Consider the following 27,100-nt stretch of genomic DNA (forward strand, 5'->3'; position numbering starts at 1 on the left):
ATAAAATATTTAAAAAAATGTACCATTTCTGGTTTGTGTGCAAAGTCTTCGAGTTTTCGAGCACCTTTAGCCCCTCAGCAATGTAATTCATTTGAGAGAAAAATAATTCCTCCACTTTCGAGAGGGTCCTCCTCGCACTGTTCAGTGCTCAGGCCCTAACTCCGGATTACAAATATTTATTGTGGGAAAACTGCTAATTCACACAATGTAAATATTTTAACAGCAAACATATCCCAGTGAAAGTTTTGAGTGCAAACAGACTCAGACAGTAGAGATTCTGATAAAATAAACCTTTATATAACAAAACTGTACATTTACCTCCAAGGACACAAGCTCCCTGACAGACGCTATCGCATCATCTGCTTACAGAATCAACAGTTTTAAACAACAAATCTGAGATGGCGTCTCGTCTCTGAATGCCCTCATCATCTACCTCCCCCTCTACCTCTCCAGTTATGGCTTCCTCTTTCTCAACATCCCCTTGAATCACTTGTCCCATGTCCAAAAACACATTGTGCAACACACAGGCGGTAAGCACAACAGCTCTGGCTCTGTCATAGTTTCCAATATCCAAATACTTGAGCCTTTGAAATCTGGCTCTCAGGTTGGCAACAGCCTGATCCAGGATGTGAAAATGTCCCTCAAGCGTCTTGTTAAAGAGCTCCTCTTTTGGTCCTTGACTTCCTGAGTATGGGGTTAAAATCTGAGCAGTGAGTGGGTAGCCCGCTCTGGCCACGAGGCAGGAGCCAGAGGGCATCAGTTCAGGATGCTGTTCGAGTTTGTCTCTCAGAGTGATGCCTCTGTCCACGTCTGATCCTTTACTGATTCTGCAGTGTAGGAACCTGCCTTTACGATCACATATAAGCTGCAGGTTTAGCCAAGAGTCAGGATGGGCCTCCTTCTTCATCCTCTTCACCTCAGGCACTGTGCTCTCCACATCATGTTTTCCTATAGGCAGGCGGATAGGGATGCGAGTGTGTCCCAACACTCCCAGGACCTGAGGTACACCTGGCAGCTCCTCCTGCTCCTTCTCTGGACTGCAAAGTGGGAAAAGGGCCTCTAAAGCCTCGCTGTCTGGAGAGTAGAAAGGAAACACCCCCACCATCATTATTTTAAACACTATTTTTTACACCCAAATCACTGACAGCATTGTGCTCATCATACCCCACAAACAACACTGAAGTCAACCCACCGACTGGCCATCTGATTTGCCTCTCTTCCAGCGAGTTTATGCGCTCACAGAAAGAAAAGAAGATCCTGTGGATGTTTCCTTTTTCCAGGTGGAAGCGGCGGGACACAGAGCGGTAGCTGATGCGCTCAGAGAGCAGGGTGAGGGACAGCAGGACAGTGTGGGACAGGGACAAGCGAGCCCGTCCGGCCATTCGAGCCCTGGATTTGGAGCTTTGAAGCAGGTCTGTGATGTGCTGATGAGAGAGAAAAGTCAGTCATTAGATTAAGTGGGTATTTCAGGTGAAATTGATTGTAAAAGTACCATAATGTGTTCATAACCATGATGAAAATAGTGACAATTGATGCTTAATTCATCATGGTTACAACAAAGAGTGTGTCCTACAGGTCTGACAGCAGAAAAATGGAAGGGCTCTCATATTTATCTCAAAGATAGTTACTTTAATGATTGGAATATTTAGTTAGAAAAGTGGGCAGGTATAAAAAACTTTAGGCAAAGCCAAGGCATACACTGTTAAAATTTGGTCTAAATTAGGACAAAAGACGAGAGTTTCATTTTGTTAAAGTGATGAAATGTATGTTCATCTCATACAGTCTATGGTTTATCTACTGTACATGTGCATGTGTATTTATTTGTATATGCACATACTGCAGATACCTTAGTGTAGGTATAACTTTGAGAGGGACTTTGTCTCTGCCAGTTTTTGTAGTCAATGATTGTAAATTAATTATTCAGTTATTTTTTTAAATTTCTAATATCATGGTGGCCTTAGGACAATTCCTCTTATCCTAGCAAAACAATGTAGATCTATAACTTAAGAATATCCTAGAACTGTGAAAGTACAGGTAGTAAAATGATCGTACCACCTTTTAACAGATCAACGGATCACTGAGGACAGGCTGATACCTTCACTGCAGCACTGTCCACGGTCTCCAACGGTTCCCGGGGCTCTGGTGTCTCTTCCTCCGGGGCACTGCTGGATGTTGTCGTCTGTAAAACTTGAGGCTGCACATTAGTTTGACTCTGCAGTAACTGAACGTAAACAGTCGGATGAGGCTGAGTTTTGAGTCTTGCTATCAGGTCAGCCTCCAGGATCTCCTCCACCGCCTGGTCCAGCCGCTGGTCCAACTCGCTCGGGGAAAGCGGCTGCCACTCCCGCTCCACCATGTCCAGCACGGCTCGGCCCGCCGATAAAACGTGCTCGCTGACCTCCATTTGTTGTGGGCTATGTTCGCTTAGTCAGTGTTAAGTTGTGTGTCATCATTTATTCGTGCGTGTAACGGTTAAACAAGTTATGTGTTGCCACTACGGATTACCGTCCCTAGCAATATGGGAAGCTAGCCTGCTAGTTAGCTTAAGCGTATGCTGCCTTCAAGTGCCTTCGGAAAGTTCAGTACTTTTAGAACAACGAGCACAACTTTTAGCAACGTTTGTAAAGTGTTTTTTTTTAGAGTTTTATTTGACGTATGTTAAGCATCAACTTTAGATTCCATAAATATTGAGTTTTGGAGGTGAAACATTCGTCAATTAATCAATCAGTCAACCAGTAGAAAATCTATCAAGCAAAAATGCCAAAGATCCTCTGGGTTCAGCCTGTCAGATGGAAGGATTTGATGCTTCTTTTATGATTGTAAATTTAGTATCTTTTCTTTTGTACATTTAGTCGGACAAAACAATTGATATAAAGACGTCATCTTAGGTGCTGGCATATTGTGATGGGCATGTATCAGTATTTTCTGATATCTTATTTTCCAAATAAATATTGATTTAGGAAACAAATTAATTGGAAATTAATGTATTGCTGTCCCAATTAAGTTACACTTTCCACACATCTTTTTTACTAGTTCTCCCAATATAAGGTGATAAACACGAGCAGAACAAATCCACAAGTTGTTGCCTTACAAACTTTGAGGTCTACACACCCCCGTGAGAGTACAACTCAGCCCAACCCATGTGATTGGCTGCCGTTTTAATTCATTGCTGCTCCCTTCATCAAGCTGCCATGAACCTTTGTGCTAGCTCATGTTATTGAATATAACAGTGACATTTAATCTGCACTTTAAGAAAATGCTTAACACCATATGATCAACTGCTGTTAACAAATGCAATGCATAATCAATAACTGAATTTCTGTGTTTTGAGTGTGCACGACATAATACAATATTGTGTTAATACATTTACCTTTGACTAACTACACGTAAAAAAACACCACAGTGCACAGGGGTGAAAAACAGTTGTTTTAATGTTAAATCAGTTACAAGTGCAACTTTGATCATGTCCCACTGTTTAACAGCCTCAATTTGCAAATGTTAATGTCAACAATTTCATTCAACACCCCCAGGTCAGAATATACTTTCCTGTTGTAACTAATGGAGGGTTTTTTGTTTTTAAATTTTATTATTCTAGATTGTGAGATCCAGTGCTGTATTTGAATTTTCTGATGTGCAAATGAGTTCATTTTTAATTTATTTTTTAATTTTAGAAAAACAATGTGTATTAAGGTATTAATGGGGTATAATACAACACAAGTTGCAGCATGAACTAAATGTAAAGGGGTAGTGATTTTTTTTTGGATAATAAAGAGTCAAATGTGCAGCCCACTACTCACAGACACAGTTCAAAACTCATCATGTAACAAACTACCTGTTTAACTTAAAACTGTTTACTGGAAACATTTAGGCCCACTGATTCAAGTCATGAAGATTTCATCAACATCTCCAAGATGTCATTGGCTACAATCAAACATTGGAGAGAAAAGTTGGTTAGTCCCCACCTTCATAAGTAAGGTAAAAAATAATCAACAATCACTATTATTTAATTTTTGATTGCTGCTCTGACTGTCAGACATTTCATTTTCAACACAAGGTCCACGCCAGTGTTACATGTGTTGTAGATACCCACAACTGAGTGCAGTCAGTCTCAGTAACTTCTGTGAGCAGCTACAGTATGAAAACTACAACTACTGATTGGTTAAGTACCAAGAAATGTTCATCTTAATGCCAGATCTCCTGCCAACAAGTGAATCTATTTTATTTCAGATTCATACTGTTCAAAAGTTTTTGAAATACAGATAGCAACTTAGAAATTCACAAACTCCTAGCTATTGTCGCAACACATATCCAGGCCAAAGACCAAAAACATGTTAAATCCTAGTAATAGTTTAATAAAGAAACACACAAACATAAAGCCTAAAAATGTCACACCTTATCAACTCCCACATTTAAGCCAGCAAAATAAAAAACACAAGTAAGGCAGCAATAACCTTACCCCAAATAAAGACTAGAATTAATTAAATACGAGGTACAATTTTTTTTATGTTCAGCCGTTACCAATCCCATGGATGACTGACAGTGTCGTGACAAGTCCGTCAGGTATCTCTGAAGGGTCTTGTGTGAAATTATCAATTTATCTAGCATGCGTTCACTGATTTCAGGACAAATGAACCACTTTGAAGCACCCGCCATCACATTTACAACAAGGGGAATCCATGTTTGTAATTGTTTATGCCCAGCTGAAGATCTGTCGTCGGCAAGGTAAAACTCACCCGCGGAGGCATCACTTCCCAAAATTAATCCCCTCCCTCCCCCCGTGCATCCTCCCTCCGACCCCCTGTGCGTCCCTCTAGTTTTGCAGGCCCCTCCCTCACTGTACAGCCTGCTCGTTGGCTGTGCTGCCCGAGTCCTGGGGCTTCATGACGTCAGGGAGCTCTGGGGGAGTGGAGAAAGGCTCGATCCTCAGCTGCTCAAATGAATCATCTGAGGGAATGACAGAGAAAGTGACAACAGTGAAAAGAGAGGAGGAACATGACAGAGTAAATCTAAACACAAAAAAATCTGAGCTACTACAGTTCAAAACAACCTGCTCAGCTCAAAATAACACAAGTGAATGGATGGTGCCACGACGACAACACTAAGTGAAAATGGTCTAATATGGAGCCGATTAAAAGGTGAACTACTTACCACTCAAACGGAAAGCTAATCCCACCGTGGCTGGGGCCTGAGGTCGGGCTGTTTGATTTGTAAAGCCACAATTTCCAAGAGTTTGACCATCATTAAGCATCACGTCATCCTGGTGAAGAACATTTTAAAAAGATAAAAGTAGCAGCTATTCATTCAATACATTTTATTTTTCATGTTACACAGTGCACATCTTCAGCCTTTTCAGAGATGGTGTTCAAAGCACTTGAAGAGATTTGTGAGACCAAGTTGCCAGGTCAGTGAGATGGGTGAGAACTCATCAGTTTCACATGGTGCTCTCTGTTGTGAAAACGACTTGTGTTTCTCTAAGCCAACAAGTTTGTATCAGTGTCACTTTAGTTTTAAACTGGATGGTGAAAAACTCGTTTAACTGTTGGCTAAATTACATGATGATAAAACATCGTCCAAGCTCTGCATTTGGCTTTTAAACACTTTCTCACAGGTGGATGATATGGTAAGATATTATGTTGAAACATCAATATATAGTATGATATAATAACCTTAATTAAGAGTGTATTATAGATAAAATAGACAGGGGTGTCTCTTTTTAGTACTCTAGTGAACCTAAAAAAAAACAACGCACTTCATAACATTGATGACATAATCACATAAAAACACAACACTCTAAAACAACCAGCGATACTTTGGGGCTCACTAACTCATAAACGGTATTAGGACTGCAAATAATTTCCATTATCAATTGATCTGCCAACTGTTTTTGATTAACTGTCAAGAAAATAAATAAGGAAATGGAAGCCATTTATGGCTTCTCCAAGGTTGTTTTGATGTCTTCAGTTTGCTTGTGTTGTCTGACCAAAAGTAATGTGTGGCATTTTAGCTTGCAAGTGGCTGAAACAATTAATTTCTTATCAAAAGTTGCAGATTAATTGTTGATTAAGTGTTGCAGCTCTTAATGGTATAGCTAATTCTTTGAATGTAGACAAATTCATATCGTTTCACCTTAATCAGACAGTGTTACAGTATGAATGTAAATACCAATACTGCTCTCAACATTACTCAGGTGGGTGTGAGCAACAACGACAAACCAAGAAGCTGTTAGCTATATGTATGCAGTTCACTAACTGGTCATGACATTAGATAAGACAGATAAGATCTGTTTAAGATAAGTTAAGTTCACAGACAGCGCACACAATGGAATAGTGCAGAGTTTCAAGTAACAAATAATTACAATTTTGTAGGTGATCTGTTAAAATGTTGTGGTAATTTATAAATAACTGTATTTGTTCCCAAGCAACTCTCTGAACAGGGGAAATTCTGATCTGAAAGCTGCTTCATGTAATTTACCTTATAAAGCCTCTGATCTTCAGGTGGCCTCTTTAAAATGCCTTCCACAATGCGCTTCAGTTCATAGACTGTGGTAGACTCTTTGGCATCTGTGAAGATGGTCGTCTTGTGACGTCTGATCATTAGAAACACATCCTGAAATAAGATAAGTAAGAAACAAAAAAGTGGAAATGAGACACCAATGACTTCCACCAATTCACTTCAGAATAAGTCCATTGTTGAACTTATAAATGCTGTTTATTCAAACATGACCCTGTAAACCTCTGAAGGCACACTTCACCCTGTAACAACTCATTCATGTTGTGGTGTTTTAATCGGGTTTGTCCAAAGCTAGAAAAACAACCAAGACTTAAGTTAGATATGCTGAATAATAACACCTCTGTCTATTTCAAACCCATGAGCCCCACTAAGGGGATAGAGGATAGAAGCAGATAGAAGCTTCATAAAGTGCTCAGTGGTGGAAGACATAATATCCTTTACTTAAATAAAAAGTACCAATACTTAACTGTGAGAATACTCCACTACAAGTTAAGGCCCTGCATTCAATCCCTTACTTAAACAAAAGTATGTAAACGTTATCAACAAAATGTACTTTAAGTAGCATAAGTAACAGTTCTCATTGGGCAGTAAAGTGTTACCTGTCAGTGTTTTACTTGTATATATGTTTTGGATTAAAGCTGGTATCAATGTTGCATTTTACTGCTGCAGATGTTTAAAATTGTGCTTATTTTAACGCCGTTATATAATTTTGGGTAGCTTCAACTTCAGCAATGATCTCTAAGATCATTAATAGTTTGCAGCATCACTGTCCTGTGGGAACCATGCATCTCTAAAAAGTCAACTTTTCATGGTGTCAGGAAAAACTGTTTTTCAGCTTTGTGACAGTGCACTTACCAGCTTATCCAAGAAGTTTAAGTTTAACTAAAGGAGCAGAATGTTGATAATCTATAAAGAAACTAAAGCTGCCAGATAAATGAGGTGGAGTAAAAAGTACATTTGTCCCTAAGATGTTGAGGACGAGAAGTATAAAGTAGCAAAAATAATAAATTCATCAAGTTCAAGTACCTTGAATCTGTAAAGTACTTGAGTTAATGTGCTAGGTTAAATTTTCACCACTGCATTTACAGTTATTGACCAAATTGAAGCAAAAGCATGGGTTAATGTGAAACTTATTGAGGGCGGGATTTGATCAAAACACCTGCAGTACAGTGAACCACAACACAAAAGTAACCAGGGGAAGCCCTGACCGAAAGTATTGATACATTTGAATGTCACATGCTAATGCAGACAGACATGTGGCAGATGTAAACATGGGGGTACATAAAGATGCAGGTTAAGTAAATACTAACTTTCTAATTAATCATAGAGTGATAACCATTGCTGACTGAGGTTAAAGCAAATTGGGCAGCAGATTGCCTCTTGTTTATGTACCTCCACTGCCTGTATTAGCCAGGTTATAACCACAGGGCTAAGCTGTGTGGCAGCAGTGGTGGTGAGGCTAACAGTGACAGCAGTTTGGAGAGTTAACTAGATGATAAACTGGTTAGGTTTACATAAAAAAGCAAACAGCTCCTCTCAATAACGTCACGCCAATCTCTACCAAGGCGTTTGAGGACACACGGTGCGGCAGCTGCTAGCTAGCTTAGCTGTGGCTACTAGGTACTCGTTCAACCAACTGTTAGCTGAAGTAGCTTCTTCAGTAAACTGGGTCTGGAAATCGTGCCCCCTTCTCCCAAGCCACCGCTTAACGTTACTAAACACACTGTTTTGCCTAACGATAAACTACCTGCATTAAACTGTTCATACCAAGTTTTTTAATCTCTGTTGTTACATACAAGATAACGTTAGCCGAACTGACAACTTTAGCTAGTTAGCTTCTTCACGGCTAGTTAGCCATTTTATCAAAAGCAAAGTTTGTTGGTTGAGCTGTCACTTATCCAAAACAATGTTAATGTATGTACCCTTTCGCGTGGACCCTCCTCCATTAACCTTGTTATCGATTCGAGCATTATAAAGCAATGTCTAGCTAGCTTGAGGTACAATGTTGACGTTAACCAACGTAAAGAAGCTAACCCACATTAGCTAGGGTTAGCTAAACAAAGACATCAGCTTTTGGGTGGTCGCTTTTTGTGACAAGCTTGGTTCAGCTACTGTCAGCATACATTTTAACACTTACGGAATGACTTAATGATTAATTAAGTAAGGTTTGGCCAGTAAACAGGCCACTGCATTTTGTGCTGTATCTGTTTTCCTCACTCACCATTTCTTGCGGTTGGTTGCACGCAGAAAAAAAAACGCCTCCACTGCACAGCGACAACTGTGAGATCACAGCAGCATCAGACAGCCACACCTGCAACCCCCAAATCAACCAGCAGGGGGCGGTGCATGAACTTCTTTATTTTATTCTTCTTTTAATGGCAAATTGTTGTTATTGATACGATTATTATCATGCCAATTTGGTTTTAAGGTCCGTGTGTTTAATCCAGAGACGTCAAACATACGGAAATGGCCCAGCAAAGGGCCCAGTCCGGCCCACTGTGTTACTTTTCACACCTCATATTGATGCACTTGTAGAGGCCAAGAGGTGCCAGGTTTCAGGAGCAAGTTATACAGTAAGTGGCCCATTTCAGTCAGTTCAAATAATGAATACTTATTGTGGTCACATTTAAAGATATTGAACACTGTGCAGAATATTGTTAATAAGCAGCTGTATCAGACACTTCTATGTTATAACAGTATCGGTGGAACCCTACAGCTAAGGCACTGCCAAAACATTTAATTTGTAAATGGCTGTACAGCAGGGGTTTATTTAACCTGCTTCATCAATAGCTTTCACTTTAGTCAGGTTTGGTGATGCCAGTTTTAATACACAGGAGTGGACATGTATACACATGTGAATAGTAGACTCACTGAATGTGGGGGTTGGGGATCAATTATTGAAATTGCACTTGTTTTTCTTAAGATATCCAAGGCTGTTTGTCATCTGTTTTGTAAAAGCATGTTTCCAGAATGTACTCATATTTATAGGTTATTCTACAATTGTTTTACAGCCCCGGCCCAATTAAGATCAACTTGGGCTGTATGTTGCCCATGGACCTAAATGGCTTTGACAACCCTGGTTTAATCCCTTAAACAGTTACTGTCTTGAACTTTTATATTTAGGACAAAAAACACAATCATGATCCACTGTCTCCATTTGATTGCAGACTTAGATACTTTCCAATAAGGTAGTTTAGTATATCCCAGTCTAAATCAAATATTGTTCTTTTCTACTTTTCCCAAGTGACCTTCCCACTCCGACTTCTTGCTGGATCTGATACAGATGCCCTCCTCTTAAGCTCTCCATCCCATAACCTTTGCCCAAGTGACTTTACTTAATTCCAAATTAAAGATTTGTTCTCTGCCTTAATTTCTGGTATTGGCAACTCAACTTGCTATAAATCCATATGGGGCAAATTGATGTTCCTCTTTCCTTCCCTTTAACATCTACATGAGCTAGTAAATGAACTAATTTTGATACTTTGGTTAGGATACACAATCTCACAGTTTTACGTGGCAGCAAATATACCAGCACAATTCAACCAAAAACGTATTTGTCGAGATATGATTTTTCATAAAGCCTCACACCTCTCTTTGAGCTCAGCAGCAGTACACCTCTGCAGGATCAAAACCATTTTAACACACTGAACAGAGTTTCACCATCAGACCAATTATAAACCTTCATCATGTCTCCTTCCCTGCTGAAACAAACAGGTGTTTTCTTCTCACTGGTTGGTTCTTTCACGTGGGAGGACATACTTCCTCCTCTCAGCCTGATAGCAGCTGTCACCGCACTGAGTGGGACAGCTGAGCTGACAGCAGCTGAGAGACACAAATCAAGTAAGGTGCTACGAGCTGTGGAAGATCAAGGTTTGTTTATCCAGTTGTGACGTATATGTGACATTGAGGCTTTGCTGGCTGGGCAGCGGTCACTATAAACGGAAGAAAAAACTATAGAAAGAGGTAAAATCATCTAAAACATACATAGATAGACACACTTGTCATACAATTTATAGTTCTTAAATTTTTTTAAAAAAAAAGACTTAAATTAGGTGCACATTTTTATTACCATACGACTGTAATCTGTAAACAAAGAGGCTCCAATTTATTGCCTTTGCAGATGCAGATGCAACTCAGACATAATATAACAGATGTGATTCTTCTGTTGCAGATGCCTTACATACTGCACATGTGCACCGATCATTCGTCAAAACCAACATGGAACACATTAAAATAGTTGAAAACACGGCATGGTTCTGACAATATGTGCTTCTGTATTTTCACAGTCTTAATTTGCTTCTTGCATTCTTAATCAAAGCACTTATTATTTAAAGCAAGTTTATTTACATGTTTTACATTCTGTACATATTAAACAACAACAATGAGGCACAGCGGCCTTAATTTTGCCCGGACTATTCTCAAAAAATATAACTTAAAGGCATTGGAAAAAGGGGGACAGATTACAAAGTGAAAAAAAAATCCTGATGTAAAGCATAACAATGTTATATCCATCAGACTTATATGGCTCAAGCACAAAACTAACATCATCGCTCTAAACTTTTGGTCATTATTCAGACTGTTCAAGACTTGCATTTACTTTGTCAGGAACTTGGCATTCCCTCTGGTGCCAAACTGCACACTGTGATGTTTTTTAGTATTTCAAGACAATATTCTACTGAGTTGGACAAAAAAATGGGTTAAAGCCAAAACATGGACTGAACTAGTTGAAAATGATATTAAGTTACTGGACGTGTGGACGATGCTGTAGAAATCTACAGGTATTTGCCACACCCGTTCAGTCGACAAAGTCCCCATCCTGATTAAGCTATCAGGGTTACTACATTCCCACTGTGTCCATGAAGTACTGGAGAGTTCCAGCACTTTTCCCTTGACACAATCAAAGCACTTCCCATGGCTGAAAAATACGCTCCCTCCCGGGTTCTGTCAAAGAAACCAAGCCCAGCTTCATTTCCACATCAGCCGACCTGAAAAATAATACTGAGTGAGACAAGAAAATTTAGAAAATTTATCTGAGATTTTTTCAATACACCAACTTTCTCTTTCTGTAAAACACCTTGTGAAAATGCCAAAATATTCCACAAATTTCAAGACACCATGAAGAAGAACACGACATTCAAGTATGATGAACTCACACACAAAAACCTAAAATATGTTCAACTCACCAAATAAACTTTAAATATCTATCTAACGACGAAAGCACTCTCTCGGATCTTGGAATAAGCATACTGTGGGACAGAGAGGCAAGAACACCAGAGTCATTTTACAGTATATAAAAAACAAAGGCTCATCAAAATTCAAAAGTCCAAAACCTAGACTTACATTCAGTCCTCTGGGGGATTTGATGGGCTCCAGTCCTGTACAGCAGAGCACGGAGAAGGGCCTTTCCTTAGTCTTTGAATGCTCTTTGAAACACAGACTGAAAACCTTGGCGGGCAGGTAGACATCCCAGTCAGCTGCATGCTCCTCTATTAGATCACTTACCATCCTGTTGGGGAGCAGCAGAAAGAAAACATGTAGTCATGATGAGAGATATTTCAGCTACAGGAGTGTCCTTAATGCATTTATCAGTTTAAAAGGAAAAATTCACAGGATACACGTTGGCACTGCTGAGAAGAGCGACAATTTCAGTTTTGTACAAACACCTGACCTCTGTGCTCATTTCTTGATTGACTGTATTTTTCATGCTCATCTGCTCTGGCTGACTGGCCAACGTGAGCTAGAAGATGCATCAGTGCAGTGCAGATATATTGATATGAGAACACATATTGACTGGGATACTGTACAGACCTGTCAATTAGCTGCTGTGTGACCAGATCCACGGTGCCAGTCTGTTGATGATAGATGACAAGAGCAACGGTGACTTTCAGCTGCTCTTTCAGTTCTCTGTTGATCTAGCATAGGGATACATTCACACAGTATGTTTTTGTTAGACACTGCTTGATTAGGACACAAAAATATGCATTATGTAGCAAGCTAAAATCCCACCCCACTCCTTGCTAGCATCTGTCCCACTAACAGCTTTTATTCAGTGGAATTTTACTTCTTCAGTCTGTCTGAAAAGCTGAAACTGGTCCCTGGAGTTTTATGGCCATATTCTCAGCTACATGAATGCCTACTGTTGTACTGGGTATTGAGATCTAAACACATTGTTATTTTGTTAGCATTTAACAAAAATACTTAAGCTGCTTTCACATTATATAAGATGGATAGGAAAACACTGCGATGTTTACAATTTGAGAGTGTTCATGTCTTCACAGAACAACAGAATTATAGCCTTTTGAGGGTTATACATACTGTGCATGGACAATATACCACTATATCCATTCAATTTCTAACTGAACCTTCAATGACAGTCTCTGGCTCATAAGAAGCATATTTGGTTGTCTGGTTTTCCAGAATTTCCAAAAAGTGGATTACATGTGTCGGATTTAAACTTGGATGTTGATCTGAAAGCTATTTACAAGTCATAAAGGGGACATATCATGCTGATTTTCAGGTCTATACTTGTATTTTGGGTTACTACTAGAACATGTTTACATGCTTTAATGTTAAAAAACACTTTATTTTCCTCATACTGTCTGTGCTGGAACACCTGTATTCACCCTCACCCCACCGTCTGAAATGCTTCTTTTTAGCACCTGTCTGTCTAAGCCCCCCTCCCAATAAAGCCCAGTCTGCTTGGACTGGTCAGTGTTTCAGAGTCTTATGTGTCTCAGCGTCTCTGCACCATCATTGCAGTTGGGGAATAAGTGTAACAGAGTATAGTGACACTTTCTACAATGAAGAGTCACCAATAAAAGCTTCTAAAACCAAAATCTTTATAACCAGACATGTTCTAGGAGGAATGTGATCCAAAATCGGGGAGAAATTAACAACATCAGCAACCAAAATTACATGATTATCTGATGGTAGCATGTAGCTATATGTAGCAGGGTAGGCTATGAAATGTAAACACTTGCAGTAGCATGACTGAAACAGATGACCATTTAATCTGTCATGAGTTGACAGCAGCTTGTCACGAAAGAAGAAAAAAACGTTGGAAACAGAATATTCAGAACGGTCTGAAACCTGAGCAGTTCAATCAGCAAAGCACTCACTTTGTGGACTATGTCATGAGGCAGTCTGGAGAGGACTCTGAGCGGGTATCCAAAATGGGCAATGATGTCGGTGATGTGCTGTGCCACATCTGAAGGGAGGCACGACTGCATTGGCACAGCTTCCACCCACTTGGAGTAGTAGTCTGTCACAGTCAAAATGTATTTGTGTCCGTTGAGAGTTTGGGGCAGCGGTCCTCTGACATCCAGACCAAGCCACTGCCACGGCTCTTTCACCTGCCATCAGAAATACAATGTGAATGCAGTAGGAATCCCACAAGGTTTAGCTTGTATTTAATGTTGCAATGCACTCAGATAATCCTGTTGTAACTTACCTCTATGACCTTTTCAGGATCTTCACACTCTGTCTGTGAACATTACAGAAGAGCACTTGATTAAAATACCTCATAATCATAGAAGTCAAAGTACAAAAGACAAAATATTGTAGATTACAATCATGAGAACAACTTACATTAAAATTATCATCTGGAGCCCACTGAATATCCTGTTGGCGAGTTTAAAAAATTACAACTTGGGTAACATAACAGTATTTGATAAAAATGTGCAATAATAAAAATAAACATCAGACAGCAAAAGACTTTTGATTAGCCTAATGTCATATCATAATTGCCATAATTTATGCTAAAGATGAACAAAAATAATGATATCACAAAATAGTACCGCTTACCCGTGGTGCACAATAATCTCCATGGAAGAAATGTGGAAATGACTCTATCTTCATCAGCCCTTCATCCACTATAATCCTCCATTTGTCATTTGACTTTTTTGGGTCTTTGTCTCTAAACATAAAATCAGAAAAGGTCAACACGTTAAAGAGGCAACAATCCAAAACGGTACAAACCGAATGCAAAATGTTATACTGAAATCTGGTTCAGACAGAAACTGCTTGTTACTTCCTTTGATGCAGACAATCAAAATAATGCAAGAATTTATCCAATACCTATAGAACTTATATACTTGTAATAGAGCATCACAACGAATGTTGTGAAGATAAAACTAATCACCTGGGTTCAGGTTAGGTGTGCAATAAATTCTAGACAAGTCACAATTAATTCATTAATCAATTAGTCAATATTCTGGAGTTACAGCATTTGAAATACAAGGATTTGCTGCTCGTCTTTGTTTTATGTGACATTAAACTTCATATATGGAAATCAAAAGACACTGTCTTGAGCTTCGGGAAATTGAAAAGGGGCATTTTAAAACTACTTTCTGGCCTTTGATAGACAAAACCAATCAGAAGAATAATCGACAGATCAACTGATAATTGTCTCACTGTGCAGAACTCTAAAGAAACTGGTTAGTCAGAGGATAAACAACATCTCTCTTGCTAATCCTGTTTACCTTACATAGATCTGTGTACAAAACCTTCCCGAAACATTAGGCTTGCAGCCATGAAACTCACATTTACATAAACTTGTATAACAAAGTTTAGAGGCAGAAGTCCACATGTTCATGTTTAGTCTTTGAAATGTTACGATTACACGCACAAACCTGTACTATACAGACTTTATATAATCACTTGCAGTGTGACAGTAGAAATGTACACCGAAACTGAGTTGACAGATTTACGTATTTACATCCACACGTCACTTGTCAGCATGGTTGTTTAGAGTTTTCTGATTGGCTGATCAACTTAGGGAATCAGTGAGATAATGACAGTAGGATGAGCAAAACAAAAAAATGACACGCACATAATTGATCAGCATGGTCCAAGAGAGGCCAGGTCTGTACGATATTACAGAGAAACTTTATGTCAACTAAGTAAGGAAAAAAACACTGAGGGCTGATAGCAAAGTAACAGTGGAAGGTCAAGAAACTTCCCCGTCTGTAGTCACATACCCTGCAGGCTCTTCTTCTGTCTGGCTGGGCTCTTTGTTCTGGACTTTTCTCTTTGCTGTGGCGGGAGTGATCGTCTGAGACTGAGCTGGACTTGTCTGTGAGGAAGCAGGTGGCTGGGTTGACAATAAAGTGCCTTTGTTAATATCTCCCTGAGCAAACAATGTTTTATAAGTACAGAATATGATCAAACTAGCTTGCGAAAATGACAACTGAAACATGTAACTATAGCCTAAGTTAAATATCAATACAATATGCTCTCACCTTGTTTCTTTTACTTCTTGGGTTGATGGAAGCCTACATTGGGGAAACAGTGACAGTAATTGCATATGCAATCTTTATTTGAAAGAATATCACAAACAGATGAAGATTATTTTAATGAGGTCTGGACTTTTAAGGGGTTTTACTGTCTTCTTCATAAACTACTTTTTCAATTCAATGAGGCAGCATGATCCACTGATACTGAATAACTACATTAACTACAAACCTTTCTTTTCTGTGCGTCACCAGGGGATGAAAATATGGTGGGAACTGCATCTTCTTTGAGTTTCACACATTTGCCTGTTCTGTCAATGTAGTGGTCCTCAAAGTGATTGCTGCACAGCACAGAGAAGCGAGATGGGGTCCAGTCCTTCCACTTCATGTTGATGAGCCATTTCTTGAGTTTTCGGGGATTGTAAAGGGGAAACCTGTAGTAGCATAAACCTTATTAATATGGTGATTTGTGAGGGAAATACAACACTGAACTCCATTTAAAAGCCAGTACTATTTGCCTATTAGTTCTTGATGACATTTATTCATAGTTAAAGATTACTTTAGGCTTTTTCTAAAATGCTAACATTATATGGAAAAAATCACATGCACAAGGAAGTAAGTATTGCACTTCTATAAAGTTTTAGCTTTTAAATTGTCTTACAAACTTTATTACTTGTGGGAAGGACATAAGTCAAATACATCTAAAAACTAATAAACATACTTTAAAAGGTCTGTCTGGATCAAAGTCCATTTTGTTTCTCTTCTCTATTAGGCAATATTTCACTGCATTGGCCATTCATTTCAAAATTCTTTCCCCCCTCCTAAAATGCCCATTTTGTTTCCTGAAAGTCTCAAGTCTTATGGAAACCAGTGGTGAAAAGTTACTTAGTATATTTCCTGAACTTTACTTAGTATTTATAAATATTGTACTTCAAACGATTTAAATATACCTTTGCTTTACTGGAGTATTACAATTTCCTGTTACTTGATAATTCTTTTGTACTTTATTTCAGCGAGAAAAAAAATGCACTTTCACAGTGAGCTGAAGTGCATTTCCATTATTTAATACTAGCTGCATGACTGCCTCCAGTTTGAACTCTTGCAATGAAATAAAACAAAGAGAAGTAGCAAAGCGAGAAGCTCAAACCAAGCAATGGTTGGTATTTTAGCTTTAGATTAATCACTTATCAAAACAGTTGTCTGAATCATCTCCAATACTTTTTTTTTTAAATAAAAAGTGTAGTTAGATAAAACTTTAAACTGAGCTTGAAAACGCAGCCAGCGAAAACTAAGAAGTTGCTTTTGTGATGTTTACGTTAGCTAGCTTGACTAACGTTATTAACAAAACTGCCCGCTATTCCCTATTTTGAGGTAATAAATGTTAATACTCACTTAAAGTACTTCACAGCTGACTCGCTGGAGCTTTCACAGTTGTAGGCACATGTATACCTTCCCATTTAGTTCACAATTTCGTTCAATTTGCAAACACACAAGCTAGTTCTGTTTGAGTTGTTGAAGGGTCCAGTCAAGGTAGCATCAATACAACGCAACATCCGGCCAGAATTTTCAAAATAATAGCCTCAGGACGTGTTTGAAAAAAAGAGTAACAACAAGCCCTAAAATAATTCTTAATAATTATATAGTATTCGGTAGTATATCAAAATATAGTATTGCGTTACTTGTATCAAACCCTGTTAACGAAAAAATTTAACGGCATTTGTAAATTGAGAAAGTGGGAAAATCTTGCTAACTTGATAAAACCATAGAAACAACTTCACCAACGGATGTCGTTTCTTCTTCTTCGTGGCGAGTTAATTTCGCATTTATGCTCTGCATCGCCCCCTCGCGGATAACAGATAGAAGGGCTGTCAGTCAGGTTGTTTTTTTGTATGACACATTTGTAGACAGGTAAATGCAATGTCGTGTACAGTTAAAGAAAGAAAGAAAGAAAGAAAGAAAGAAAGAAAGAAAGAAAGAAAGAAAGAAAGAAAAAGAAAGAAAGAAAGAAAGAAAGAAAGAAAGAAAGAAAGAAAAACAAAACGTGGAGCAAGTCACTTCATTTAGCATTGAATTTTATTATACCTGTAAAAATCAAAGTATTCCCATACAAATATAGATTTTTTTTCTCTCCTTGTACCATACATATTGAGATTTGGAAAAAAAAAAAAGAGAATCATATGAGGATACTGAAAAAGTATCACTGTTTTATTAGCATTTAAAAAAAGTGATATAAACAATGTGGAATGGCTGCAAATGTTTCACAGCTCAGTTAGTTTTTGTTTTCCATTCAACCCTCCACTCATCCCAGTCCAGCAGAGTTCGTTTTACGTCCCATCCAGCAGCTTCCACACCTGAAATTATATTAGCAACAATCACGTTTTCTATTGGTAAAAAAACACAACCTCTAGTTTAAGTTGGTGATTGGTAGGTTTAAACAGCTTTGTGAGTGCTCACCTTTGAGAAATGGATTGAAAATTTTGTCCATCAACTTGTGACTTTCGTGCACAATTTCCCAGGGACCTAAAATAAAGTAAGATTTTGTGTCACAGAGGAGAGCCCCTTTAATAATGTGAAGTCAGTAAATGAATGGAGGTGAAGGCTCACTTTGCTGTTGTTGGGTTGGAGGGCTCAATGTGTTGCTGAGCCACACAGCTTGGCACATCGCTCTGATTTCGTCACGCACCGATGCCTCTGGTCCCAAACAAACACAGACGCAGCCTGAGAGGAACACAGCTGAGTTTTTTAAAAAAACACTCAAAGTATTTTATATGGCTCTTGAACACATTGTATTTCTGTGGAGGAAGACGGAAGATGACATACCATTACGTACTCCTAATAGGTAAGGCATGTTGTTTTCCTTCAAAGCCAAATTCAGTTCCTCTGGGCTACAAAATAGGCAAAATTAAATTGTTGAACTTGTATTTTGTATAATTTTTCATCATGTTACCAAAATGGTTCATGAAATTACCTTTGTACAACCTCCTGCAGCCTAACTCCAAGTCTGATTGGCACCGTTTTCCTTAACTCTGGGGAAAAAAAACATACATTTTGAATGCACAGAATTAACTGTGTCCAAATGCTGATAGCTACTCATGAAGAAATTAAACTGTCAGCAAATTCACGATTCTCACCAAAGAAAACTGGTTCTCTCTGATTGGCCTCTAGTGGACTCAGGATCTGTCCATCTCTCACGTACTGCTGCAGCACGATCGAAAGCCGCGCCTCGTTGAAGGTTTCCATGACGACTGAACGCACAGCCTTGTAGTTGGCAAAGAGGTGGAGGACGGTGAAGAGGAAGAAGAGGCTGAGAGTCAGTCTGAGGGGCAGAAAGAGAGAGGGGAACGTGATGCGACAGACTCTTCAATAAATAAGTCCCTGCATAAGATTCTTGGGGTAATTTAAATACGTTCTTTATAACCATACTTACATTGTATTATCAGTGACGAGGGGAATGAGCATCAAACTGACCAGCAGTCCAGCCAGATTAACCAAAGTCTCCTGTGTGTGTGAAAATTATTGATGTTATTAAGAACTAAAATGTGTGTGAACAAGGTCTATTGTACTACTTTATGTATATTGTGATATGCCACAGCCAAAAACTGTTAATATGCTTAATTTTTTTTTTTTGTACTTTTCTTCGGTATATTAAAAATAGAAGATCACATGGATTGGTACAGGAAATACCCCTCCATGCCACAACTGTGAGCAACGTTATTCATCACATGCAATCACATTGTTTACCACGGTTTGCTCCACACATGGCCTGAGGAAAACAGAGGTCAAAAAAGTACCTGACTGCCATCTTTGGCAGAGATGTCAGCCATGTTGTCTCTGCGAGCTTGATGAACAGTCAGAGCAGCTCTGGTCGCACCGCCTGCCACTCCAACAAGGGACTGGAGAAGACCAGCACACGCAAGTCAGCTTCTATTGATCAATAAATACCCAGCAGCCCAAAACTTTAAGTGTATCAAGTGTTTAATAGGTGAACAACAGAATATTTAGAGAGTCAGTCAATTGCATCTTGACAAGAACTTGACCCCATTTCAGTCTCAGTTTCATTGTCTGTAGTCTGTGCACTAATAACAAAACTCAGCAGGAGCCTAGCTTTGAAGAGAGTATTGATCATTTTCACTTTCAGTTTAGTTTTGAGTAGTAAGGTTTTAGCAAAATGCACGTGTTTGGGAAGTTCTACGCAAATGACTGGATAAATGAGACTTTGATTAAACTGCAAAAGTTGGGTGAGACTTTGTAAACAGATGTTTTGATATATTTTTGCTGTTAGATTGCTGTTTGCAATCGATCAATATGTTCGCTGTTCTCCATGGGGGCATGTAAGAAAAACATTTTCTTCATGAATTCTGATACACATACTGTCATTTTGTGGGTGAAGTATTCCTTTAAGAACAGCGTCTGTTAATTATGTGATGAGGAGACAACTGTGTGTCAAACTACTAGTGAATAAGTTATGAGCAAGACGTCACTTTAGAATAGGGAACATATTCTGAGTGACAAAGACTTAATTTAGAGTTATTTGGACACTATTAAGGAAGAATGACTATTGTTGCTGTAATACCACCTTATAAGGCCTACACTGAGCAGGCATATTGAGATCGTAATTCATGCACAACAGCTTCCTTACTTAGTATTAATAAGCAGTAATTAGGAGGTTATGGGGGGGGCTCTTAGTGGCCTTGTAGGATATGGTCATGCAGAATAAGGCATTAATAAGTGCTCTATAATGACTAATAAAGAGCCAATACGTTACTAATATGCATGCTAACAAGCAGCTAGTTAATGGTGAATATGTGTGCCCATATAATGTGCTGCTTTTTTTTTTTTTTTACCTTGAATACCCCTGCAGTACACACTATCAGGGTGAAGAAAGCAGGAAAGTATGGAGCCAATATTTCCACGAACATGGCAATGTCGTTGAGGACATCAGCAAAAAGTCTGGTAAAAAAAAATAATTTATTACATCAGATGGGCTCATGATGATGACTACACTGACCATGTAATTTTAAATTCAGTGCTTGTGCATAATGCATACCTCCATTTTTTGGCCTCAGAGTCCAGTTTACTCCTGGAACAAAGACAAAGAAACTGATCATGAACAGGAGTTTCAATCAGTGAACTCGAAGCGAGTACCTGTACACTGATTTAAAGCTCCGAAAACTTCGATGCACTGTACAGTAACCAAACAACGAGCCTACCCTTTATGCCAGGCGAAGAGAATTCTTCCCAACATACCAGTTCCATCTGCAGGGGAAACATTAGTTTGCACTCACAATGCAAGTATAAATGTACATTTTCAGTTTATTTTAAGGGATCACACCTCTCAGTATCCAGGTAACTGTGGCTGCAGCGACTGTCGCCTCTTGGTTTCCAACACCGACACCTTTGAGAGAAGCCTGAGTAGCCAGAGTCCCTGACAGAGAGCTGGAGAATGCCTGAGAGAGAGGGGGAGAGTGTGAGGGGAGAGTTTCAGTCTGGATATATGTATTATCTTTATAGTTTTGGTGCATCATTTACTGTACCTGCAAAGTATCCCAAAACTGGTAATGTAAGTAGTCATCACTGACGCTCTCTGGATAGCCTTGAGGCAGGAAGACAGTCTGAAATAAATGGTTAAAATGTGAGTTTGAGGGGGGAGTGTATGAGCAAGTTACATATTTAATTGCAGCTTTCAACTGATATTCCTATTTAACTACCGAAAAAAATCCCTGAATGCGACATATCAGTCTTTCGTGATGAGTTTATTGTGCTAGTTGATAAGTGCGATGACGATTAAAAAAGCAATATACTGTGCAGCCAAAGTTTTAACAGATAAAAACGCTATAATTCAGACATCTAATGTATTACCTACATTTGAATTCCCCAAAAGCATCAGACTTAAATGATTTAAATGTCCATTTAGTCGATGACCCCACAATGAAACATGTTAGGGGAGAACACTGTTTGAACTTTGATTTTGAATTTGTTTTCAGTTCAGTAAGGTGCATGTGAAACCTTAATTATTATTAAACCACAACGGTGCACCTGTGCCCTAAAGAATTTTAGGAACCTGTTTTTCCTTGGGCCCTCTGCCATCTACTGATTGCTTAGATTGAACATGGTTATTAAACTGTGGTTTGTCAGTCTACAGTATGTTTACCTAATACTCTCTGACCCTGCTCCAACAGTAATAACCCTTCACTAACCTGTTTCTATTATGAAGTTTGAGGAATAGCTTTGCCAAAGCAACACACCTTTTAATATCAGCGTCTTATAGACATAATTGTGGGCCTGACACTGAAACATGACCCTGTGTCTATCTTAATCTGCACACATTTTGATGCTAAGCATTCGGTTTCTTTTACCAATGACTGCTGGTTTCTTCTCTTCTTACTGAACTGTTGCTCAGTTGTCTCTTTCTGCTTTCTTTCAGTTGTCTGTCAGCGTGAATCACTGAACAGCGTTTTGTTCTCCATGGGCATACAAATGCACCCTAATTTGTAAAGAGGACTTTCTACAATCTGAAAGCATCAGAGGCCATTCAACAACATAAAGTACTCCTTTCAGCCATCTGACTTTACCCAAGTGAGCTTCTGTGGCAGGAGATTACAAACTGTTCAAAGGTGCAGTGCAGGAAAACATTATAAATTCTTACTTTAAAAACTCCAACAATAGAGTTTCCTCTTGATTCACCTTCCCTCCCATCTCTTCTCCTCTCCATCACTTCATCTTTTGCAAAATACTTCCAGGACTCTGCACTACCATATCTCTCTGTGGCCAAAACCACACCTCTGTCTGTCTCCATTTAGGCTGTTAAGAGCGGAAAAACTAACCACACTAACAAACAAACAATACTGCAGCCTGATATCCGCTGGAATGTGTTTAATATAAGTCCATTTTGGCTCAGTATAGCATGATATTTGACCCAGTCTACGTGTCGTCCGCTCCTTTCTTTAATGTGCTGTCACTTCCGTGTTTATTTCCGCATTCACCGTTTGGGGCTTCCTCATTGGCTGATTGGGAGTTTAAGGCGGGGCTTCGAATAGAGAGCCGCACTAATAACCTAGGGGAGAGCGGGTCACAACCTAACACATTTCAGTTTGGGCTGAACAGAGATGGGACCAAGTCACACATGTGCAAGTCTCAAGTAAGTCTCAAGTCTTAACCTTCAAGTCTCAAGTAAGTCCCAAGTCATTTTTTCTCGGGCAAGTCAAGTCAAGTCAAGTCAAGTCACAGGTTATGTCAAGTCAAGTCAAGTCAAGTCCTGTAATAGGTCAAGTCAAGTCCAAGTCAAGTCACCTTATTATTGTAATTTTACCTGGAGAATCAGATCTTAGCTATATATACACCTCATTAACTCAGCTGTTAACCCAAATCAACTTCATATGCTGTTTTTAACTAAAAGTTACTTCATTTTAAAATCTTATTTATTTCATGTACTGTTTTAACATATTTATTCCATTTTAAATTATATTTACTTACTTTGCTAAGTTTTAAACTCATATTTAAGTCATGATCTGTTTTTAAGCAATATCTACTTTGTTTACTAGTGTTTTAGCATGTAATGCTATTACTCGATTTTAAAACCATTACTTCATTTAGTCCATCTCAAACAGTATTCATTCAACTTTACAACCTAAGTTACTTGGGTTACTCAGTTTTAACCAAATTTTAGGTGACTTCATCGCTGCAATGTTTACTTTGCAGGGACGACCCCCATGCAAAGTAACGCGCACACACACACACACTAACCAAGGCAGCGGCCAAAATCACCCATTTAGCTCATTTAACCCTGTGTTGCTCGTTCATAAAACGTCCAGCCGGTCTTGTGATGAACCGGTCAGAATGTTCGCTCACGTTTTCTGGGGTTAATGTTAACAAATAAATTAGAAAACAAGTTCCACCAGTGAATTTATTAATTTTATATTCAAACTGAAAACATGATGTGAATAACACTCAAGTCATTCAAGTCATCGTGTCTCAAGTCAAGTCAAGTCCCGAGTCTTTAACTTCCAAGTCCGAGTCAAGTCTCAAGTCTTTTATTTTTTGTCAAGTCATCAAAACAGCGACTCAAGTCGACTCGAGTCCAAGTCACAATGACTCAAGTCCCCATCTCTGGGGCTGAATGCTATTAAAACTGTTTGAAATGAAAAAAGAAACCATGTTTGTTTGTTTTAATCTAAAATCATGCACATCCATTTAATCCATCCTACTTCCTTCTTGCTCTTCCCTTATACCCACCTAACTTTGTATTGTCAGCACCCTTATTTGTCTACAACCTTGTCTATAACTAATGCACTCCTGTCTGTAATTTTTATCCTCTTTTGTCTGCTGATTTGCACATTGGATTGTATTTCCCTGCACTTTTTTATGTCTGTAAAGTGTCTTTGAGTTTTTGAAAAGTGTTCTATAAATAAAATGTATTATTGTTATTATTATTATTATTATTATCATTATTATTATTTCTGCTACAAATATACAGTTATTGTTTTTTTCTTGAACTTACCTTTCTTCTACAATTGCACTGAGAGGTGAAATGCTGCAATGGACTCCATGGGTGGGGTTAATTGTAACAGGCAGCTGTTAGCGGTAACACGGAAGAGTCTGTTTAACACAATGAACTCAATACAATTCCATCTATATTCTATAGGTCTCTACATCAGGGGAAGGATAGGTATTCATACAGGTTTCCATCCATCTGTTAGTCTGTCTTTGATATTCAATGGTTGGACCAATAGATGTACACAGAATGGGTAACCTAGATCCACATGGAAAAATATGAGTATTAAACATATCAATATTGACAAGACTGTGAAACTGTGTGTCAGTAAGATACCTAACAAATTAACACACACAAATAATCATATTAATTAGAATAGGATAGAAAATAATAGAACTTCAGTTATCCCCGTTATAGTACGCAACAGCACTCACAAAAGACTAGAGTCAAAATCTATGTTTTAATAGGGTTAGGGTTAGTGTGTTGCCCTATTAAAACATAGATTTTGACTCCAGTCTTTTGTGAGTGTTGTTGCCTACTAGTTTCTTTGGAACACAGTGGTATTAAAATAGACAGAAAATAAAATAAGTTAAAATAACTGCATAAATAGAAATTAAATTAAAATAAAATTGTCCATTCCATAGCCCAGCCAGTTGTGGCTAAGGTGATGTGTGTTAGTGTGTTAGTGTGTTAGTGTGTTAGTGTGTGTGTGTGTGTGTGTGTGTGTGTGTGTGTGTGTGTGTGACTGGATTCAGGAGATGTTAAACAGTCTTATTGCCGTGGGGACGAAGGATCCCCTGAAATGCTCCGTTCTGCAAGCAGTGAGATGAGCCGACTGCTGCAGCTGCTCCTCTGTTGCTCCAGGAGGCTGGAGAGGGTGTCTGCTATTGTCCATTATAGCTTTCAGTTTGTTCAATGTGCCCCTCTCCACCACAGTTCTTAGTGGGTCCAGTCTCCTGCCGAGCACTGAGCCAACTTTTTTAACCACCTTTACCAAAGGCTTGGTGTTTTTGCCTGCCAAGCTCCAGCATAAAGTAGTGCACTGGCCACCACTGTGTGATAGAACATGGTCAACATCTCCACACACACACATCAAAGGACCTCAGTGTCCACAGGAAGAACAAATATATATATACATATATATATATATATATATATATATACACATACATACATACATACATACATACATACATACATAAGAAATTAAGAAATTTTGTGTCTTCAACCATTGGACTGTGCTGTCCTTACGCAGGGGTGTTTCTAAGATTTGAGGATATTTTCTTTGACATTTTTCATGCTTTATTTATAGTGAGAAACAGATATGAAAGGAGAGAGAGGGGAGGACTGCAATACAACAAAAGTGCAGAAAAAAAAAAATCCCATGAATCACTTTATTTTCATTGTGAATTACAAAGTGGTTGGCAAATCACCAGGCACCCTATCACAGGCCAAATTTATCTCACGGGTCATAAATTGAGTATCACTGCCCTAGAGAAAAAGTCAGGGGATTACCAAGCTAGTATGATTCATCCTTTGGGAAACATGAATGTTTACAAACTGCTATGGTAATCCATCCAAAAGATGTTAAATATTCTTAGTCTGGACCAAAGAGGTTAACCCACACAAATCAACTGACATTGTCATCCTTGGATCTTATGTACAGAAGAGGCTGGGGGAGCGGGGTGTGATAGGGAGGAAATGGAGGGATACAGTTTTTGAGCTGTGGTCATTTACATTAATTTATTCATTTATATTTATATTCATAAGTGATGGCCCCGTTAAGAAACTGTTAATGAATCATGGTGTTGAGTAAGGATGTTCCTGTATACTTCCTGCTGGAAGATTGAAGAGCAAAGAGATGACCGCTGGCATGAGTCAGAGACCTGCCTTTATGATGTTCATGACCCTCTTGGAGCATCCTGTTTGTTTAAGCCAACACATTTAGATCATACATCTCCATCAGTCCTTCTAACTCTCATTAGAATGACCAAACTTTATTATTACTTTGAGGAAGCACCAGAAATTTACAGATGCAAGACGAGGTGAGTTTGTTTTTGCAGTTGCAACACAAAATCAATTGTAACAAGATTAAAAGATCCCAATTCACTGAGGTCTGACATGCATCCACAGCTAAAAAACACATTTTCTGAAAATAATTTACTTGTTGCTCCAAGGACGTCAATTACCTTTGTTCTACTTTCGTTAAACACAGAGCAGTGCACCTGTCATGATGATGAATAATTAATAATGAGCATGTGAGCCACAGTGACAGAATGAAGAGCCACAGCTGATGCCATGCACCTTTTCCACAATGAGGAAAGATTCAGCTGTCTGTGATGACTGGTAAAGTGTCCAACAGGTAGTGTCAGCTCTGCAAAAATTCAGTCAGGTAGTCATCAGTCACTCAGCCAAGGAGAGTAAATATTTCTTATCTCTGGGTCATAGAGCAGAGGGATGGCAGGAGACTAGAAAAACTACTTCTTGTGAAGCGCAAGAAGAAACCTGTTCAGCCCAAGAGAAGAGTGTAAGTTTCAAAGTGAAACAAGATGCTGTGATGGGGCAAAAAGCTAATGAGCTGTTGTATGAAAAGTTCCAGTCTGGCTTTAAACCACATCACAGCACTGAAACAGGGTTTTCAGTGCTGAGGGTTTTTAACAATCTTTTGTCAACTGTTGATTCATGTAACTCTGCTGTTCTGGTGCTGCTTGACCTGTCAGCAGCCTTTGATACCGTAGATCATAGGATCCTCCTGTCTCGCCTGGAACAGTGGGTAGGTATCACAGGTACTGCCCTTCTATGGTTTCAGTCCTACCTCACTGATCGGAGCTTCTCAGTTAACTTAGGGGAATTCAACTCAGCTACGGCT

General features: G+C 38.9%; 4 protein-coding genes across 5 annotated transcripts; all 4 read right to left on the reverse strand.

The window, feature by feature from the left end:
• Nucleotides 1-275: 275 nt before the first annotated feature.
• On the reverse strand, nt 276-3,287 carry LOC126404838 (uncharacterized). Its single transcript, XM_050068193.1, has 3 exons — nt 2,096-3,287; nt 1,193-1,424; nt 276-1,074 (listed from the first exon to the last, which is right to left on the reverse strand). The coding sequence occupies exons 1-3, from the start codon at nt 2,402-2,404 to the stop codon at nt 356-358; spliced, it is 1,260 nt and encodes a 419-aa protein (XP_049924150.1). The 5' UTR covers nt 2,405-3,287; the 3' UTR covers nt 276-355.
• A 126-nt stretch (nt 3,288-3,413) lies between these two features.
• Nucleotides 3,414-8,880, reverse strand: elob (elongin B). Its single transcript, XM_050068207.1, has 4 exons — nt 8,732-8,880; nt 6,472-6,606; nt 5,149-5,257; nt 3,414-4,944 (listed from the first exon to the last, which is right to left on the reverse strand). Exons 1-4 carry the CDS (start codon nt 8,732-8,734, stop codon nt 4,832-4,834), a joined length of 360 nt encoding a protein of 119 aa, XP_049924164.1. The 5' UTR covers nt 8,735-8,880; the 3' UTR covers nt 3,414-4,831.
• A 1,678-nt stretch (nt 8,881-10,558) lies between these two features.
• On the reverse strand, nt 10,559-17,280 carry zgc:153292 (uncharacterized protein LOC100003014 homolog). 2 transcript variants are annotated; one of them, XM_050068195.1, is made up of 12 exons: nt 17,133-17,280; nt 15,973-16,174; nt 15,750-15,782; nt 15,489-15,601; nt 14,314-14,425; nt 14,098-14,130; nt 13,961-13,993; nt 13,629-13,862; nt 12,319-12,422; nt 11,851-12,016; nt 11,694-11,756; nt 10,559-11,495 (listed from the first exon to the last, which is right to left on the reverse strand). In XM_050068195.1, the coding sequence occupies exons 1-11, from the start codon at nt 17,195-17,197 to the stop codon at nt 11,712-11,714; spliced, it is 1,140 nt and encodes a 379-aa protein (XP_049924152.1). In that variant the 5' UTR covers nt 17,198-17,280; the 3' UTR covers nt 10,559-11,495; nt 11,694-11,711. The 2 variants fall into 2 exon arrangements, with proteins under 2 accessions (XP_049924152.1, XP_049924153.1); XM_050068196.1 differs by having other exon boundaries at nt 10,559-11,508.
• A 514-nt stretch (nt 17,281-17,794) lies between these two features.
• On the reverse strand, nt 17,795-22,721 carry rusf1 (RUS family member 1). Its single transcript, XM_050068192.1, has 14 exons — nt 22,387-22,721; nt 21,275-21,352; nt 21,073-21,187; nt 20,951-20,996; nt 20,788-20,820; nt 20,585-20,690; nt 19,532-19,633; nt 19,168-19,238; nt 18,872-19,056; nt 18,709-18,766; nt 18,561-18,625; nt 18,345-18,458; nt 18,195-18,260; nt 17,795-18,091 (listed from the first exon to the last, which is right to left on the reverse strand). Exons 1-14 carry the CDS (start codon nt 22,534-22,536, stop codon nt 18,006-18,008), a joined length of 1,275 nt encoding a protein of 424 aa, XP_049924149.1. The 5' UTR covers nt 22,537-22,721; the 3' UTR covers nt 17,795-18,005.
• Nucleotides 22,722-27,100: the final 4,379 nt, after the last annotated feature.

This window comes from Epinephelus moara, chromosome 18 (genome assembly GCF_006386435.1).
Source record: "Epinephelus moara isolate mb chromosome 18, YSFRI_EMoa_1.0, whole genome shotgun sequence".
NCBI classification, from domain to species: Eukaryota; Metazoa; Chordata; class Actinopteri; order Perciformes; family Serranidae; genus Epinephelus; species Epinephelus moara.

Coding starts and splice junctions, on each gene's coding strand:
- LOC126404838 (XM_050068193.1), bottom strand. CDS start 2,404: ATGGAGGTCAGCGAGCACGTTTTATCGGCGGGCCGAGCCGTGCTGGAC. Junction 1,425..2,095: donor TGGACAGTGCTGCAGTGAAG/GTATCAGCCTGT, acceptor CTCTCTCATCAG/CACATCACAGACCTGCTTCA. Junction 1,075..1,192: donor GCAAATCAGATGGCCAGTCG/GTGGGTTGACTT, acceptor TCTACTCTCCAG/ACAGCGAGGCTTTAGAGGCC.
- elob (XM_050068207.1), bottom strand. Junction 5,258..6,471: donor AAGATCAGAGGCTTTATAAG/GTAAATTACATG, acceptor GTTCTTCACCAG/GATGACGTGATGCTTAATGA. Junction 4,945..5,148: donor ATTAGCTTTCCGTTTGAGTG/GTAAGTAGTTCA, acceptor TCATTCCCTCAG/ATGATTCATTTGAGCAGCTG.
- zgc:153292 (XM_050068195.1), bottom strand. CDS start 17,197: ATGGGAAGGTATACATGTGCCTACAACTGTGAAAGCTCCAGCGAGTCA. Junction 15,602..15,749: donor CAAGAAGTAAAAGAAACAAG/GTGAGAGCATAT, acceptor TTGTCAACCCAG/CCACCTGCTTCCTCACAGAC. Junction 13,994..14,097: donor CTCCAGATGATAATTTTAAT/GTAAGTTGTTCT, acceptor TAATGTTCACAG/ACAGAGTGTGAAGATCCTGA.
- rusf1 (XM_050068192.1), bottom strand. CDS start 22,536: ATGGAGACAGACAGAGGTGTGGTTTTGGCCACAGAGAGATATGGTAGT. Junction 19,239..19,531: donor CTGCCAAAGATGGCAGTCAG/GTACTTTTTTGA, acceptor TCACACACACAG/GAGACTTTGGTTAATCTGGC. Junction 18,459..18,560: donor CCTATTAGGAGTACGTAATG/GTATGTCATCTT, acceptor TGTTCCTCTCAG/GCTGCGTCTGTGTTTGTTTG.